Source organism: Ciconia boyciana, chromosome 1, assembly GCF_034638445.1.
Source record: "Ciconia boyciana chromosome 1, ASM3463844v1, whole genome shotgun sequence".
NCBI classification, from domain to species: Eukaryota; Metazoa; Chordata; class Aves; order Ciconiiformes; family Ciconiidae; genus Ciconia; species Ciconia boyciana.
In genome coordinates, this window is record NC_132934.1 from 160,842,770 (window position 1) to 160,858,598 (window position 15,829).

General features: G+C 38.4%; 2 protein-coding genes across 2 annotated transcripts in view; one reads left to right on the forward strand and one right to left on the reverse strand.

The window, feature by feature from the left end:
• UBAC2 (UBA domain containing 2) overlaps positions 1–15,829 on the reverse strand; it is a 106,114-nt gene that overhangs the window by 44,731 nt on the left and 45,554 nt on the right. The window lies entirely within an intron of this gene.
• Positions 477–11,488, forward strand: LOC140648215 (G-protein coupled receptor 183-like). Its single transcript, XM_072853893.1, has 2 exons — positions 477–569; positions 8,478–11,488. The coding sequence occupies exons 1-2, from the start codon at positions 529–531 to the stop codon at positions 9,580–9,582; spliced, it is 1,146 nt and encodes a 381-aa protein (XP_072709994.1). The 5' UTR covers positions 477–528; the 3' UTR covers positions 9,583–11,488.

Sequence of the window (15,829 nt, forward strand, 5' to 3'; positions counted from 1 at the left end):
CAAAACAGTGCTCGGAATGTACCTGGGCTGTCAAGACATCTGTTTTTACACCGCATCTCAGTATGCTTCAGTTCTGAGGTTTTCTTGTGCTGTGTCAGATCTAATCAGAAAGAAGCAGTTTTAAAGCGTGTACTGATCATACAGCTCTTTGCTACAAACTAAATTTAAGTTATTTTTAAATGCAGATGGCATATAAACAAAGTTTTCACTCAGGGATTTTAGTCGGTTAACAATTAGTCAAGTAAACCTCTGGATAAAGCCCTTTCTATGAAAGTCAGTAATGCGTAACTCCAGGGGGGAGGCGGGATGGTTGTTTCTGATTACTCTCTTTGAACAGACTAATTGTAAAAGGATTAAAAATAGGTGCTTTCACATCCCATAAAACAGTAGGCAGCAAATCAAGACCAGCATACAAACAAGGGTTTTTTTAAGCACTTGAAAAAAACTACTCCTCCCACAAGAGACTCACGTAATCACTCTTGAAAACAATGTGCAAGGGTAAACTTTCACAGTCAAGCCACCCTGCTAATGCCCTTAACTGCTCAGAGGATCCAAGAAGCTACAGATATGTAAGTACAGAAAACAATTTACTTTTTTAAAGTTCTTTTTCACTGAACAACAGCAAAAAATTCCAGAAAGATTATTTCTTTTTTGCATTATACTGAATATTTGTGGTAGGAAGGATAAATGATCTTTGGATGGGAGAGACAAGGCTCATGAAGAAAGTCTGTGATATTTTATGTTCACATATTAATATGTTGCCAGTTAACTTTTATTTAAAGGATCTGTTGACCCACAGCATCAACAAGTTATTTCAAGTCCTTTCTTATAATACAGCCTTTCGACAATCACAGGGAAACATTTGATACTGCATTAGCTTAGACAATTTTTTCAGCAACAGTAATTTAAATTATACTAACGCAGAAATAACTACTGTACAAGAAATAACTACTGTACAAGTAGTAAGGGAAGCATTGCAGTTCTTAAGTCATTCACTGAACCTCACAGAATACTTTAATAGTAGGAGAGAGCCTTAAAACAAATCCGTACTACGGTTGTGAATGCATAGCTTGCTCTATCACATGCGCTCCCTGTCTATCAAACAGCCTTTATTATCAGCTCAAAAACTCCTCAATCGCTCTTCTCCCATCAAATATTGCAACAGAATATTTCAAGAATTCAAAGTTTTATGAGCTAATTCCTTCTTTATCGTCTGACATGCATTTGTTTCAAAGTTTTTAGAAGCAATTCTTTTTCTGAATCGCAACCACCAAACATCTTTCTCCTTATTACTGATCTTCATGCCACAAAGCTAAAGGAATCTTACAAGTGATACGATTTTTATACATCTTCGCAATTAAAAAGGATCCATTTTTCCTATTATACAGGCAAAACAAGATAGACTGTTCAACAGACAATAACTCAACTATCATTTATCTTAAAAAGTAAGCACAGAATACAAGTGGTCTGTCTAACATTTTCATGGCTCCTCCTGAAGAGACAAAGGACCAGAAAACTTACCTGGCAATTAGCCTGTAAGAGCTCAAATCTCATCCCTTTCTGTTCAAAAGACTGAGGAGTATGTATACATGTAATGAATAACAAATTTAAGCTAGAGTTCTGAAGCTGTAATCCCTAAAATTAAAGACGGTACCTATACAGGTTCCATATCACCCAGGAAAAAAAAAAAATCAGATAAAAGGTGTGCATGTTTTTTAGTACTAAAATACAAATTGTTATTTGACCCCTTATATTCTTCTGCTTGCAGGAATGTAATAGTCAGTGGCTCAGGTTTTTATTTTGTTTATTTGCTACATTTTAGGCTCTCTCCTTTTTACATTTAGTATACTTAGGCAAGTAAACTGAAGGGAGGTTAATTATCTCAGCATCAGCACGGCTCTTCACATTAACATGCATCTTTGGCGGAGATGATTTATGTTAGACAGTTCTCACACTTTTCATAGGACGGATCACATTTGGAAAGAAAGATCCAACAGATAAGAGCAGGACATGTACGCTTCAAATGACTTCCACTTTTTCTTTAACTAGTTATGCAGCATTTCAACTCAACTTCTTTATTTCCATTTTGCTTATTGTAGCTTCTATTATTTTTGAGCGCCAAATATAACTGTCATACAACTTTGCAAAATCTATAGTAATAGATAAAAGCAGGACCATAAAGATCCCACAGTGTGTGCATCTGCAAATTCTGTTAAGCACTTAAAGAATATTATAATTCTTCATAAGCATCATTAAGACAATTTCATTCATGAAATGCATATTTGGGATTCTCTGACGTGTGGCTTACAAATTTGTCTGTAGTACTCCAGCAAATTTGGGTCTATACCAAGGAAGAGTAAAAGCACTAGCCTATAACTATCTCACCAAAATTAGCTGTGGGTTGCAACCTGAGGATTCAGTCTTCAGGTCATTAGGCCTGCTCATTGTCATTTAGGACACAAAACTCAAGAGCTTTTGAAAAAAGGGAAATTAACATAACGCTCTAGAAGTGTATGAGTGTTAAAGTATTAGAAAGAAACAGGAAGCTTTAGGGCACGCCTGTCTCTTGCCTCAGCTTTTATTAAACCACGTGTAGTTCCCAAGCTGCCAATACATACACTTAGATATATGTACCTGAGGTTTGTGTTCTTTCTATATTAAGAAAGCATTCTACTATGCAATTTAGCATGCACACTTTTTAACATACACAACTTAGTTGAATCAAGCCTTTCTCTCAAACAGAGAAAACACTCTACCATGAAGATCACTTGTATGGTAAATTAGAAATTCAAACAGTAAATATGACTGGTCAACAGAAAACAATTAATTTTAGATATTAAGGAAAAAATGAAACCTACATAACCACAGCACTGCATATTTCCCATCTTCTACTGTTTATAAACTCTGTAAGACTTACACAGCTTACACCTATAGAGGACTGTAAGCTCAGTAAATCCTCAGGTCAGGCATTGCAGGGAAAGAGAAGTCTCTTTCCCGACCATTCCTTTGAAATCATTTATACTCTTTATGCATACATAAACAACACTATTCCCCAATACTGTTTCTTAAAGAAATATTGTCCATCTCAAAGTGACTAAACCATACTATGTATAGAGCCAGGAGAGATCTTTCTAATGATCTGCCGTGCCTTTCCAAGAATTTAATTGGTATCCCTCTTAAATTAGCTACTGGACAGATGGACCACGGATTCATCTCCAAAGAATGAAAATCGTGAAGAGACACAGATAAATCACACATTAGACTACAATACACAGTTAAAGCCTTTTACATGCTCCCTGTTCTGCTGAAAAGTCAGATGGTGCTCCTTCAGCAAAAGCAGGAGATGAGAACAAGAAGAAAACTCATTTAGCATACAGAGAGAGAGAGCTTTGTATCACTGCTCGCACATAATCCAAACCCATGTAATCTAAAGTTGCAACACTGCAATTGAAGGCCCATCATTTAATTCTATGCTTGTTAATAGTTAAATGTATGTAACATTACGATACTACATACACAGCTCATCATACATGAACATCTCTGTGAACCAGGGCTTTGGATTACGTAGTACTTCCAGACTGGAGCCACCATTCTGTTCATTAAACACTTTTTGCAGTGGGCACTCTACTCTGAGCTGGGCTCTTGCGTACTGCAGTATAAATGTAAAACAAATAAATAATGCCAGTCAAACCTTTACAAAGAAAACCAATCTCCTAAAACAACTAACTTACCTCCTTTGATGAGACTACAAAATTGGCCTAGAAAGGCACCTGCACAGATTTCAGACATGCTAGATATTGTAAGCAGCTTGACATGGTGCTGTGATTTTCCTCCCCAAGTGGATATTATTGATATCAAACATCAAGGAAGCACACAGAATATACTAAGAGCTGGCTAGCAAACAAATCTCAAAGTAAATGGCTAAAGAAAAACGTTTTCCATTGATGGTCAGAAAGCAAATACAATGCTAAGACTTGAAAATGGCAAGTGAGAGAACAATAAAGAACAAACTGCACTGTTTGCAAGCCTGGGCATAATATTAAAATTAATTTTAAACTCTCCCAGGGGTAAGGTCCTCCCAGGTAGAAGCAGAGAACAATGGCCATGCCCCTGGACTGGAGATATCCTAGGACAAAGTGAATCTGAGAAGTACTCCAGGATCACAGTGAACTAATTTCACAAGCTCCCAGTGCAATGCTACACAACTCTATCTTGGATACCTAGTCAAGTGTGGAGAAAAAGCAGGGACATAGTAGTGAGTATGCTTCCAGGTACACCGATACCAAGAGGCATCTGGAACCCATCACCTATGCGGGACTAAGCTGGGGTTAGAACAGACATCATAGGACTATTTTGCCTTGTGGTGAGACATTTAAGAAGTTCACCTTGAATTGCCAAAACCATGAGACTGTATAAAGGGAAGAGGCTCAACAAAAACAGCAACGGCAAATTAATTTTAGAGACATTTAAATAAGAGACACCCACATTTTTTAACAGGGAAGTTGATTGACCAGAAACTGCAGTACAAATGGCTAATTCACTTTCTCTTCAGTTCTCCAAATCGAGACCAAACAGTGTTTTGGAAAATATGCTTTAAATAAAAAGTTAGTGGAATCCATACACAAATAACTAAAGTAATAACATAATCTGGATTATACAGGTGGTCACATTAAACAAGTAAGGAGTCTCTTTGCATTACAACTTTACAGGTCTGTGTTATTGAGCATCGTGTGTCTGCAGACTCAGGAAAAAGTAAAAACCTGAACAACCTTCTTTACGATACCAATATAAAGACAGGAATTTTAAATACTTTATGCCTTAAAAGTTTGCATGTACCTCTATGCCAAAAAATTGTAGCAATGTTTTCTAAAATTATTAAATTGGTAAAGTAAATTAATGTCATCTTTTTTTTTCAAATATATACTTCAAAATACTATCGTTAATAAACTCAGAAGGCCACTGGGGAGGGGTATTCAATCCAACAACCTAGAAGAGCAAACATTCTGATAATGATTCTAGAGGGTAGATTCAAAAGCTTTAAATCCAGCTTCAATCTGGATTCAATACATTAAATGGCCACGTTCTCATAAGGTATTCAGGCACACAGCTCATTAAAATCAGTAAGAATCAAGTCCAGCTAGTTTGAGGTTTGCAGCAGTAAGGAGGGAACGTTCTCCATTTTTGCTCCAGGAATACAAAACATGAGAAAAGTACACAAAATGGGCCTGCTGTTGTTTTTTCAGATACATTCTGTGGAGGATGGCGTATGCTCTGGAAGTATACTAAGCTGATCACTAAGGATTGCTGCCAAGAAATAAACAGCAACCTGGCACAAGAAATAGAACTCAAAAAAAGTCTTGTTTTACTTAATAGTCTAGACAACTTTTAGGAAGAAAGTATTTTTTTAAATGCAGCCCTGTTCAAGATTGACAAGAAAAGGTGAAATACCTGCTGAGGTGAATGGAGTTCATCCAACAACAATAAGAGCTCAGATGTACAAAGAAGTTACCATAGCTCAGGTGATGCACATTAAGTTGACAGATGGTAGCAATTTTATCACCTGTTTGGGCCCCAAACCAGATACAGTATGTCGAGAGGTTTGTTTTTTTAAATGAAATATATTCAGGTAATATAGCACCTAGACACCATGGTGACTGCTCAAAAATGCCCATACATACCTACATATAGAGAAAATACTAACACTAACCTCGAGTATTACACAATGTGCACCCTACATTAACAGTTAAAATATTTTTGGGATAACAGAGGAACAAAAAGAACACTTTCCCCACCCAGAGGTGACTCCCACAGCAGGCTGACATCCTCTGTCAAGGAGCACAGCTTAGCTGACGTGCACACTGCCCTGGAAGGGCCATGAACTGTGGTCCTCCAGCTTTCTTCTCACCTGTTTGTGGCCCGTTTGTCCTGCCATGGAACTGCTCCCCATGTATATCCATGCTAGCGCCATGGATAGACGCAAACTCTCTCTCAGCTAGGACTCCCTCCCAACATAGCCATGGTTTTATGCGAGGGTGAACATCCTATTTTGAGCAACAACAAGTTCTAGATTAATTTCTTACGTTAAAGATCTGACTTCATAGAACAAAATTAGGTAACATGCATTTTATGAAATTCTACTCTTGATGTAAAAAAAAAAAACAACCCTCACTGAAATTATGGAATTTTTCCTCAACCATCGTTCAATGTGTTTGTATTATAGATATTCTGTGTTTTACAAACATTTATAGAAAGACAAATGAATGGATGTGACAATTATGCATATTATCTATGAACCAAAACTATTATAACTTTACAGTGAAAATAAAATTATGTGGTTAATATGCTGTAGTTAGTTACTGCAATAGAACTGTTTATCATAAATCTTAGATTATTCTTCCTTACATATGTTTTAGAAATTATTTTACCTAAATTTCAAGGAAGAGATAAGTAGAAGATAGATGTCATGCTGGGAGTGTGAACAAGTAATCAGAAGCATTTAAATAAGAGAAACAAAACAAAATACCTCACTGACTCTTATCCAGGTGCCTACACAAACCCACACCATTTTCTGCAAAAAGCAGCCTGTTGCACTTACGTAAAACACGAACCATCCTACATGCTTCTACAAGGGAAAAGGCGAAACAGGAGGAAAGTATACCAGAACTATCCTCAGGGTAATAACTACTGTACTAATGAATCATCAAACACACTAACACCAAGATACTGTGAAGAATGCAGAATTAACTAATATAAAATTACAGACATTCTTAAATCTGTACTACAGATGGAGTTGCTATTTACCAGTTTAATTCCCTTATTCAAACCACAAAACTCCCACTTCAGATTTGACTTCCAACCCTGAATGCAGTATTCCCACCTCTTGACACATGGTATGTAGTTCATGAGTATCTAAGAATCAGAACATTGTAGAGCTACCAGTCAGAAATCACTCACCTGTCTTTCCTACTGCCTGTGCAACACAGCAAACATAGACTTAATATACTACCTGGATGCTAAATATCTTCCTTAAACATATGTAATATAACTAATTTACATCTTTTAATACACATGAGCCACTATCCACAAGTTTACTGTTTACAGAGAACCTTATGCACCCCTGCTAACCCAGCCAGAAGTCTGATCAGACTGGCTTATAAGACAGTATGTGTTGCAGGTACATTAATTGTGAACAACCTGAAATAAGTAGGACAATCTCCTCAAAACATGAAAGAAGATACTAATCTTTTAATGCTTTCACAAGTTCATAAAAGGATAATGAATACTTTCTAAAATGCATAGCTTAAAACTGAGAGGTATTTTCCAGAAAGACTTTTGTAAGGTACAACAGGCTACGGTCATTTGTACATATTGTGTGTTGAAAGGCAGATCCTCAGAAATAACCTAGACATTTTAATTAAAGGTACCAGAGGGACTTGTTGTAACTCAGCTTTTATCTCCAGATGGTATTCTGCATTAAAGCAGAAGCAATCTTGTTTTGTCTGCTGTTTTAATCCATAAATGGTGCCTCTAGGAGGCACCATTTTGCAGAACAGCTTCTAAAGGAGTAATGTGAGATGGCCCATCCTTTCTGACATTTATGCTTACACACTGTAACTGTCAGGTAACAACTCACCTAAGAAATATTTTGCACTAGAAGCAATATCAACAGGACGGGGTCCCTTCCGTTTCTGAAATTCTGATGGATCATTTTTTATATTTTTAAGTCCCCCAAATCACTGCCACTTTGCAGCTCCTTCCATGCTACTTTTGACTGTGCAGGTTAAACAATTTCTAAAATCTACTAAATTGACAACATGTAAAATATTTCAGCTGGGTTATCTCTCTTTTGCAGCACCACTAAAGAGTGACTAAAGTAGTAGTCTTAAACATTTAAGTATATAACAATATTTGAATTTGATTCCAAAAGCCAATTGTTAAAACTAGTATTAAACAAGTTGAATTATTATAATGCCAATATAAGAACGCTGAAAAAATTTAGTTTCTCTAAACAAGTTAAACCATCACAGTGTGAATTGTTAGAAACAAAATATCCCTAAAAATTAACTGAAACACATTTAAAAGATTTTGTCTGCTTGTCTGACCCTTGGGGACTTCATATGATCCTTTATCATATGGTATCTTCAGAATCCTTTTCCCACTCAGGTTGCTTTAAACAGTTTCCCACCTCCTGACCATCTATAAACTTCACTTTCCAAATACATTACATCCCTGGTTTATTATTTTGCCCCCGTCTGATTCTTTTCAGGAGAGAAAGAATTGGGATCAAACCAGAAAAGCCAAAAAGAGCCATCTTTTTGTTTGTTTGTTTTCGGAACGAGGCTTGAAAAGTATTTCACCATAATGAAGTTTCATTTCAGTTTTTTACAATCATGCTTTTTGGTTGGCTGTTGTTATCTAGAAGAAGCTTATCTACATTTATTACAAAATGTTCCCTTTTGTTTTTGTTTTCATGTTAGGTCTACTGAGCTTCCTGCAACAACAATGGTTACAGAAATTGATACTTCCACAGCTTCTCAGACAAACAGTTCCACCTGTGACTTATATGAGCACAAAGATACAGCACGGATACTACTGTCTGTCTTCTACAGCTCCATCTTAATTCTTGGGGTGCTTGGAAACGCCATTGCTCTCACCGTCATCTTTAAAAACAGAAAGAAGATCAACTCCACTACCCTCTATTCAACAAATCTCGTCCTCTCCGATCTCCTGTTCTGTATCGCCTTGCCTACGAGGATAGCCTACTATGCCCTGGGATTTAACTGGCCATTTGGAGAAGCATTATGTCGAATAACTGCTCTCTTGTTCTATATCAACACCTATGCAGGTGTAAACTTCATGACCTGTTTGAGTATTGACAGGTTTTTCGCTGTTGTCCACCCCTTCCGATACAAGATCAGAAGGATTACATATGCCAAGGGCATTTGTGTCTTTATCTGGTTTCTTGTATTTAGTCAAACTTTCCCATTACTTATACAACCCATGTCACAGGAAGAAAAAGGACGGACTACGTGTATGGAATATCCAAACTTTGAAAAAATAGCACATCTACCATTTATACTTCTTGCTGCCTGTTTAGTAGGGTACCTTATCCCCCTGGGGATTATACTATTCTGTTACTCTCAAATTAGCTGCAAACTTTTTCAAACGGCTAAGGAAAATCCACTGACTGAAAAATCAGGGATAAACAAAAAAGCCATCAATACAATCATATTTGTAATTATAGTGTTCGTCACCTGCTTTACCCCTTATCATGTTGCAATCATACAACACATGATTAAGAAGCTTCAGAATGAACCCTCGTGCACTGAAGATAAAATTTTCCAGAAGTCACTCCATTATACCGTGTTTCTGATGAATTTTAACTGCTGCCTAGATCCTTTCATCTATTTCTTTGCATGCAAAGGATACAAGAGAACTGTAATGAAAATACTGAGACGACAAGTAAGTGTATCAATTTCAAGCGCTGTCAGGTCACATCACGAAGAAAGCTCACGCGACATGGGAGAAACGCAAATGATGGTACTTGCAAAATCTTCCAATGGAAAGCTACCTGAAAAATAAAGTCTGTAGTACACCGCAGCAGAGCAAGCTTAAAAATCCAGGGTCCACAGTAAAAAACTCTTAGTGCTCCCTGAACAGCAGCTTAAGTAAGATTCTTTTTCTCAGGATGTCAGGAAATCAAGGAGTGATGTTGGACTGAAAAAGAATTGTTACAGGACAGCAGGAAAACTCAGCATTGTAATTTCCTAGCTGTATCATTTTGACTGATCTCATTATTTTTTCCAGGAAATATGCACCATTGTGAATGTTCAAATTCCATACTGCACATACGTATGCCTGGATGTTATTAACTCAAGCAAAGACTCGATTCACCGTTTGGGTGTCTGAGAAAGGATTAAACAAAAATAGCTTACAATTCAGACTGACTACAACCAGAATATCTGAAAATTGCAAGACCTCTTGCTGAGCTCCAATTACAGCAATGGTTTTGTTGGCGAGGTCACACAAGCAAAGGAATCAAACTTTGACATAAACCAGACAATTTCTGCGCACGTTTGACTATCACAAAGTCCTTAGTTTATAGCCCGTTGGAGGTGAAACTGCATTTTATAGTATTTGAAGCATGAATGTCTTATTGGACAATTCACATAGATAACATTGTCTGTCAAATGTAATAGATGAAAAGTTAATGAACTGTTTGGTTCTCCCCAACACTGAATATCTCCTGTATGTTAAATCACTCATCTTTGCAGGGTGTGTTACCTCTTTACTCCTTTTCCTAGAGGAGAACTTTTCTTTCTAGTGTGTATTGTAAAGAGTCTCTACCCTAGTTGTATATAAATTATTTATAAACACAAAAAATAAGTTGAAGGAAGAGACTGTAATATGAAAACTGCACCGTTTCAGTTAAAAGAGTAGTGATACAGGGTTCTTCAGAACTTCTGCTGAAGTCAGACATAGACACAAGGCAAATGCTTTAGAAACCAGAGAAAGTGTTCACAGTTGAAGTCACCAAAAAGTAATTTAATGGGTTAATTCTGATGGTGTGAGATGGACACCTCCTTTTAAGTGCTGTTTACCTCAGAGATCAATAAATGAGAACAGCAGGATCGGCTGGGAAAGAACAAGCTTTCCCATCACACCTTCGCACAGCGTGTCTGGAATCCCTTTGGGCACACTGAAATTGGGCCAGCAAAGAGACCAAATGACTTAAACACATCCTGCTGTAATCAGCTCAATACCAGTTGACTATCCAGGATGCAAGCCCTGGGTTCCTGCTGTCGTGCCTTTCCGTCACGTGTCAGTTTCCTTCCCTGCTTTTCTCCTGGCCCCCATGTCTTTTCTTTTGTCTTCTATCTTGTTAATATGCTTTCACCTGCCAACACAACTTGGTAATTGCACCACGAGGTTGTGATGGAAAAGGAAAATTAAAGAGTGCCTGATAAATACTGGTAAAAGCTACGCCAGATGTCAGAATAAATGTTATTTATTGCAGCTGTATCTCTCCGGCATTGAGGTTGTCCTGGAAGTCAAACAGAGTTACATTTGTCATCTTTGCAATTCCTTCCTTCCTCACATGTTGACCTCCGCCTACCTGCAAACATGGAAGGGTCAGATCTGAACAGCAGTACGGAAACATTAAATTAACAATTACTTTCTTATAGGAAAGAAGATGCAAAAGACCCTATATTTCATACCACTTAGATTGTCAAAGTTGAGTTTCTAATTACAAAAGACACTATGCAGCTACAGGAAAATGGAGTAAGAAAAATAATTTTTTAACAGGAGAAGTTCTACTTAATTCTGTATGCTATAGCAGTTCTATTCTTGTCAGCTTTTTTAATAAACTATTTTAAAATATTATTTAAGAATTTGTTCCTGTTGGAGTAAGCAGATGATAACCTGATAAAACCACAGACAGACCACCCATGAATAATGAGAAGTTGTAGAAATAAAATATATATATTATTAACATCACACCAGTACAAGCTCATTTTATTCTACTCATGTATGGGTTTTTTATTTTTGATATCCATTTCATCTAACTGTGATTATAAAACTTTAAAGGCAATAAGTCTTTTTTATATTTGTCTGTAAAATATAGCTCAAATATATCTTACAGCACCACATAATGCAGATATCTATTCTCTTCTAAGTGGAAACAAAGTGAAGATCTGTACTGAAAATCTTTCTCTATCCGCATTTTCTCACATTAGCAATTCTGTTATTTTCAAATTTAGACTTGGTTTTTAAATCCCATCAACATTCTCAAACAGCTAACTTTACATCAAAATACCACTTTTGCTGTAATAAGCCTTTGAGTGTTGGTCCAGTTAGATACGGGTTTGAGAAAAGCTATTTTTTTCTCCTGATTTTAATATTTCTCAAATGCTGAAGAAACCAATAAAATAAAAACCTTTAAAAGCTAAGATAAGCTCAGCTTCCTGACAAGAGTCCTAAACGCACAGACACACAGACAGTGACAATTTATAGCTGTGGCAGCTGATCCCACTGCTTCCCCTCACTACTTGTCAGCATGTACTTACAGCTCACGCACGCTCCTATCAATGAGGAGCTTCTTCTCTCTGTGCTTATCTGAAACTGCCAAAAGTAGCGGTGGTGGTTTCAGTTGGCCTGGGACACTGCATTAAAGTCGGTTAGAGAGCATCTGTCCTATTTTTTCTACCAGCTGTGCTGTGGGGCTGGTAGCCACCACCGGAGAGATGGTAACAAGCTGCTGCATGGGAGCAAGGGAGAGCAGTAATATTGGAAACTTACAGCTGTTCTCAAACAACTCCTTTCCTTCAAGATGTCCTTATCCATTCATCCTGCCAGTACTCTTCCCCCAGTACTGTTTGTTGGAGTATTTTTATGATAGCACTTACCTGTAGTGGCACACCTCAGGTCTCTCTGCTCCTGCATGCCGCACAGACATGAATAAAGGGGGTAAAGCCATACCTGGTATCTCTTTTCCTCTCCAGCACTGAGTATATAACACGTCTCTGACTTAAAAGACACGAGCATGCCACGCCATGCAACATGTGGCTGAAGCAGTATGAGCTTTGCAAAAGAAAATGAGCTTTTGCTTTGGCAAAAGCTTTTGATACATTCTGGGAAATGTCCTCTTCTACATGAAAGGCTGGGAAATGGTCATGCGGATCTGGATCTCAATCACCCTTTTCACATATAAATAAAGCAGCTGACAAATAGCAGCAGGTTCAAATGCCTTGCTCACTATGAGGATCTGACTGAAGTTCTTCAGAGAAACTGGGTCTCTATTTAGAGGGTGAAGTCCAGTCAGGATCTTAAAACCTGTGTTCATGACAAAACGATATAATATCTTTTAACTCTACACTTTGGAGTGTAGGGCTAGTGCAGTTGCTAAGAGGACTCCAACTAGACTATGTGTCCACTGCTGACATCTCTCTGAAATCTATCTGGAAGGGAATGTGACAAAGCACATGGAAATAAAAATGATGATGGGGGTCAAACGGTACATTTTGGCTGTCTCTGTCCAAGTCCAGAAAAGAAAGTTGTATAGACACCTGTTGTTGAACACATGACCAAGTGAAGGTGCATTGTGAAAAATCCCAACACAGACACAAATTTTCAGCAAAAGAGCATTTACTGCCTTCACCTTTTCTTTCACTGAGAATGCAAAACTAAGGACTCCTATTGCAAGTGCTCAGATGGGTTCCCTCATCATTCTTGTGGCCCTGAAAGCTATGCAGATGAGGAACCTGTCAGCAACATGGTCATCTCCTAGCAAAAGACAGTAACAGCAACTGTCCGAAGTGGTAAACATACTACCACAAATAACACGATTCCTGAAGGTGGTTAATGACTCCTCTTAAACCAGCAAGCTCATTAGTATGAAGAGAAAAATGGAGGGGTTTGTGTTTTGGGGTTTTTTTTAAACAGATGTTGCATTAAAGACTAACATTGTTTTCCTGGAGTCTATTAATTCCTTGCTTACCTGAAAGCTTTTGAGTTTCAGAACAATGAAACAGCCTGCAACATAAGAAAAATAAATAGGGTGCAGCTGAAGAGAAGGAGAAGAGAAGCTTTGCCTTTGCGACCAGTTTTGGAGGAACTGAAAAGCAGTGACATACTCTGTCTCTTCTATCTCCATGTCTGTGGTACAGAGCAGGGGAAGAACTCAAGACAAACTAAGGTTTGTATCTTAGCAGTATCCCACTGTGCTGGCTCAATACAGACAAGGTCAACAGACACCAAGAATCACTAGAAAAACATCAAATTCATCCCAGTGAAATATTTCCTATTACAGTCTTGGCTAAGCTGCACCCTGCAGACTAAGGCTATGGTACAAAATGAACTCAGCCAAGCTGCAACCCTTTTCTGAGGAAAAACAGGGGAACTGCTGTTTATGTAGTAAATGCTCAGACATATTTCCTCAATTTTTTTCTCCTTGGAATACTCTCTTGGCTTCCTGCAATGTCTAACTTTGTACTTCCTGAGGGAGATGTCTCATCTTTGCATGTGACAGTCCTCAATCAATTCTTCTTCCATCAGCCTGTCTGGTCCCTTTTTGAACTCAAATAAAATGTCTGTGCCTGCAGCATCCTGCAGCAAGAAGTTCCACAGTCTAACTACCCATGGTGTGTGGAGCCATTTTCTTTCGCTTGCAACACCTGTTAGTTTCATTTGAAGTCCCCTGCTTCTTGTATTAGAAATGAGTGAACACAGCGACTCCCTATTTACCCTGTCCACATTACTTGCGATTTTATAGACCTGCATCAAATCCCCTTCCTTCAAGTCATCTAGTCTCTTCTCCTGTGAACAGCCAGATCAAAGCTGTTCACCACTTCATGTAAATTACAGAGGAAGGAAAGAAGGCAAGTGCAAAGAAAGAATGGAAATCCAACTGTGTTCGAGCTGGGTGGCAGAAGAGAACAGGGTATCTCTATACACAGGGACATCAACAGCGTACTGATCTACTTTTCCTACCACAGTAGCATACAGGTAAGTCTCAAAACTGGGATCTTGCCCCCTGACTACCAAATTTGGATAACCTTGCTCAGATGCATTAAATAAAGAAGAACAGGACCTCAATGGGCTGGAAAAATGGGCTCACAGGAACCTCATGAAGTTCAGCGAGTCAAATGCAAAGTGCTGTGCCTGAGATGGAATAATCCCACACAACACTGCAGGCTGGGCATTGCCTGGTTAGAAAGCAGCTTGGCAAAAAAGGTCTGGGCTCCCAGTGGATAACAAGTTCAAAAGGAGTCAGTAGTGTGACCTCATGGCCAAACATGTACGGGACCGTGTTAGAAAGAACATTGAGGGAAACGATCTTTCCCCTCCATTCAGTACTTGTGAGATAATACCTGGAGTACTGTATGCAGTTTTGGGCTTCCCAGTACAAGGAAGATACTGACATGCTGGAGCAAGTCTAGCAGAAGGCCACCAAAAATGATGAAGAGGCTGCAGCACATGCTACTGGAGGAGAGGGTGAGAGAGCTGAGATGGTTCAGCCTGGAGAGGGAAGACTGAGAGGAGATGTTCTCGCTGCCTTCAACTGCCTAATGGGGAGGGGTACAGAAAAGATGGCAACACACAGGAATGAGCACAAGTTGCAGCAAGGAACAGTTAAACATTAGGAAGCATTCTTCCACCATGAGGTTAGTCAGAGGATGGGAAAGGCTGCACAGAAAGGCTGTGAAATCTCTACCCTTAGAGATACTCAAAACTTGACCAGACACAGCCCTGATTAAATTGGCACTACCAGGGTTGGACAAAATGATTTCCAGAGGCTCCTTTCAACCTGCATCCTTCTACGACTAAACAAATTTGGTCAAAACTTTAAGTTAGAGAAGAAAGCAACATGAAACTCAATGGCCTTGCAGTAAAACTAGCAAATGATATAACTTTAAAATCTTCTACTGTTGTCCTCTATAAAGCTCCTTAAGCTCTCATCAAAATGCTGTCATTAGCATCCTCCTAAAATAAAGAAAGGTCAAGACATGGCCTAGACTTCTTTCCAAAAAGCTGCATTCATTTTTCCTCAGTGCAAAAATATGAGTTTCTCCTCTTCCTCTTTTCTTTTCCTCAGTTGTGACAGATGTTGTGCAAAGGGCTAAACTAAAAAAGCAAGTTTTGCACCTGTTCTGAAGGCAGCAGCATTTGTGGTTATCCTATCCCCTTCGGAAAAGTATACACTGTCTTATACCCTGCACAAGGAGAGCTATGTTCCTCCCTCTAATAAGCTAGACTTAGCAGTTTCATCCTTCCTGTGGCATGTAACTTTCGAGGGAAGTTGTGGTTAGTTAGCAGAATGCACTCCGAG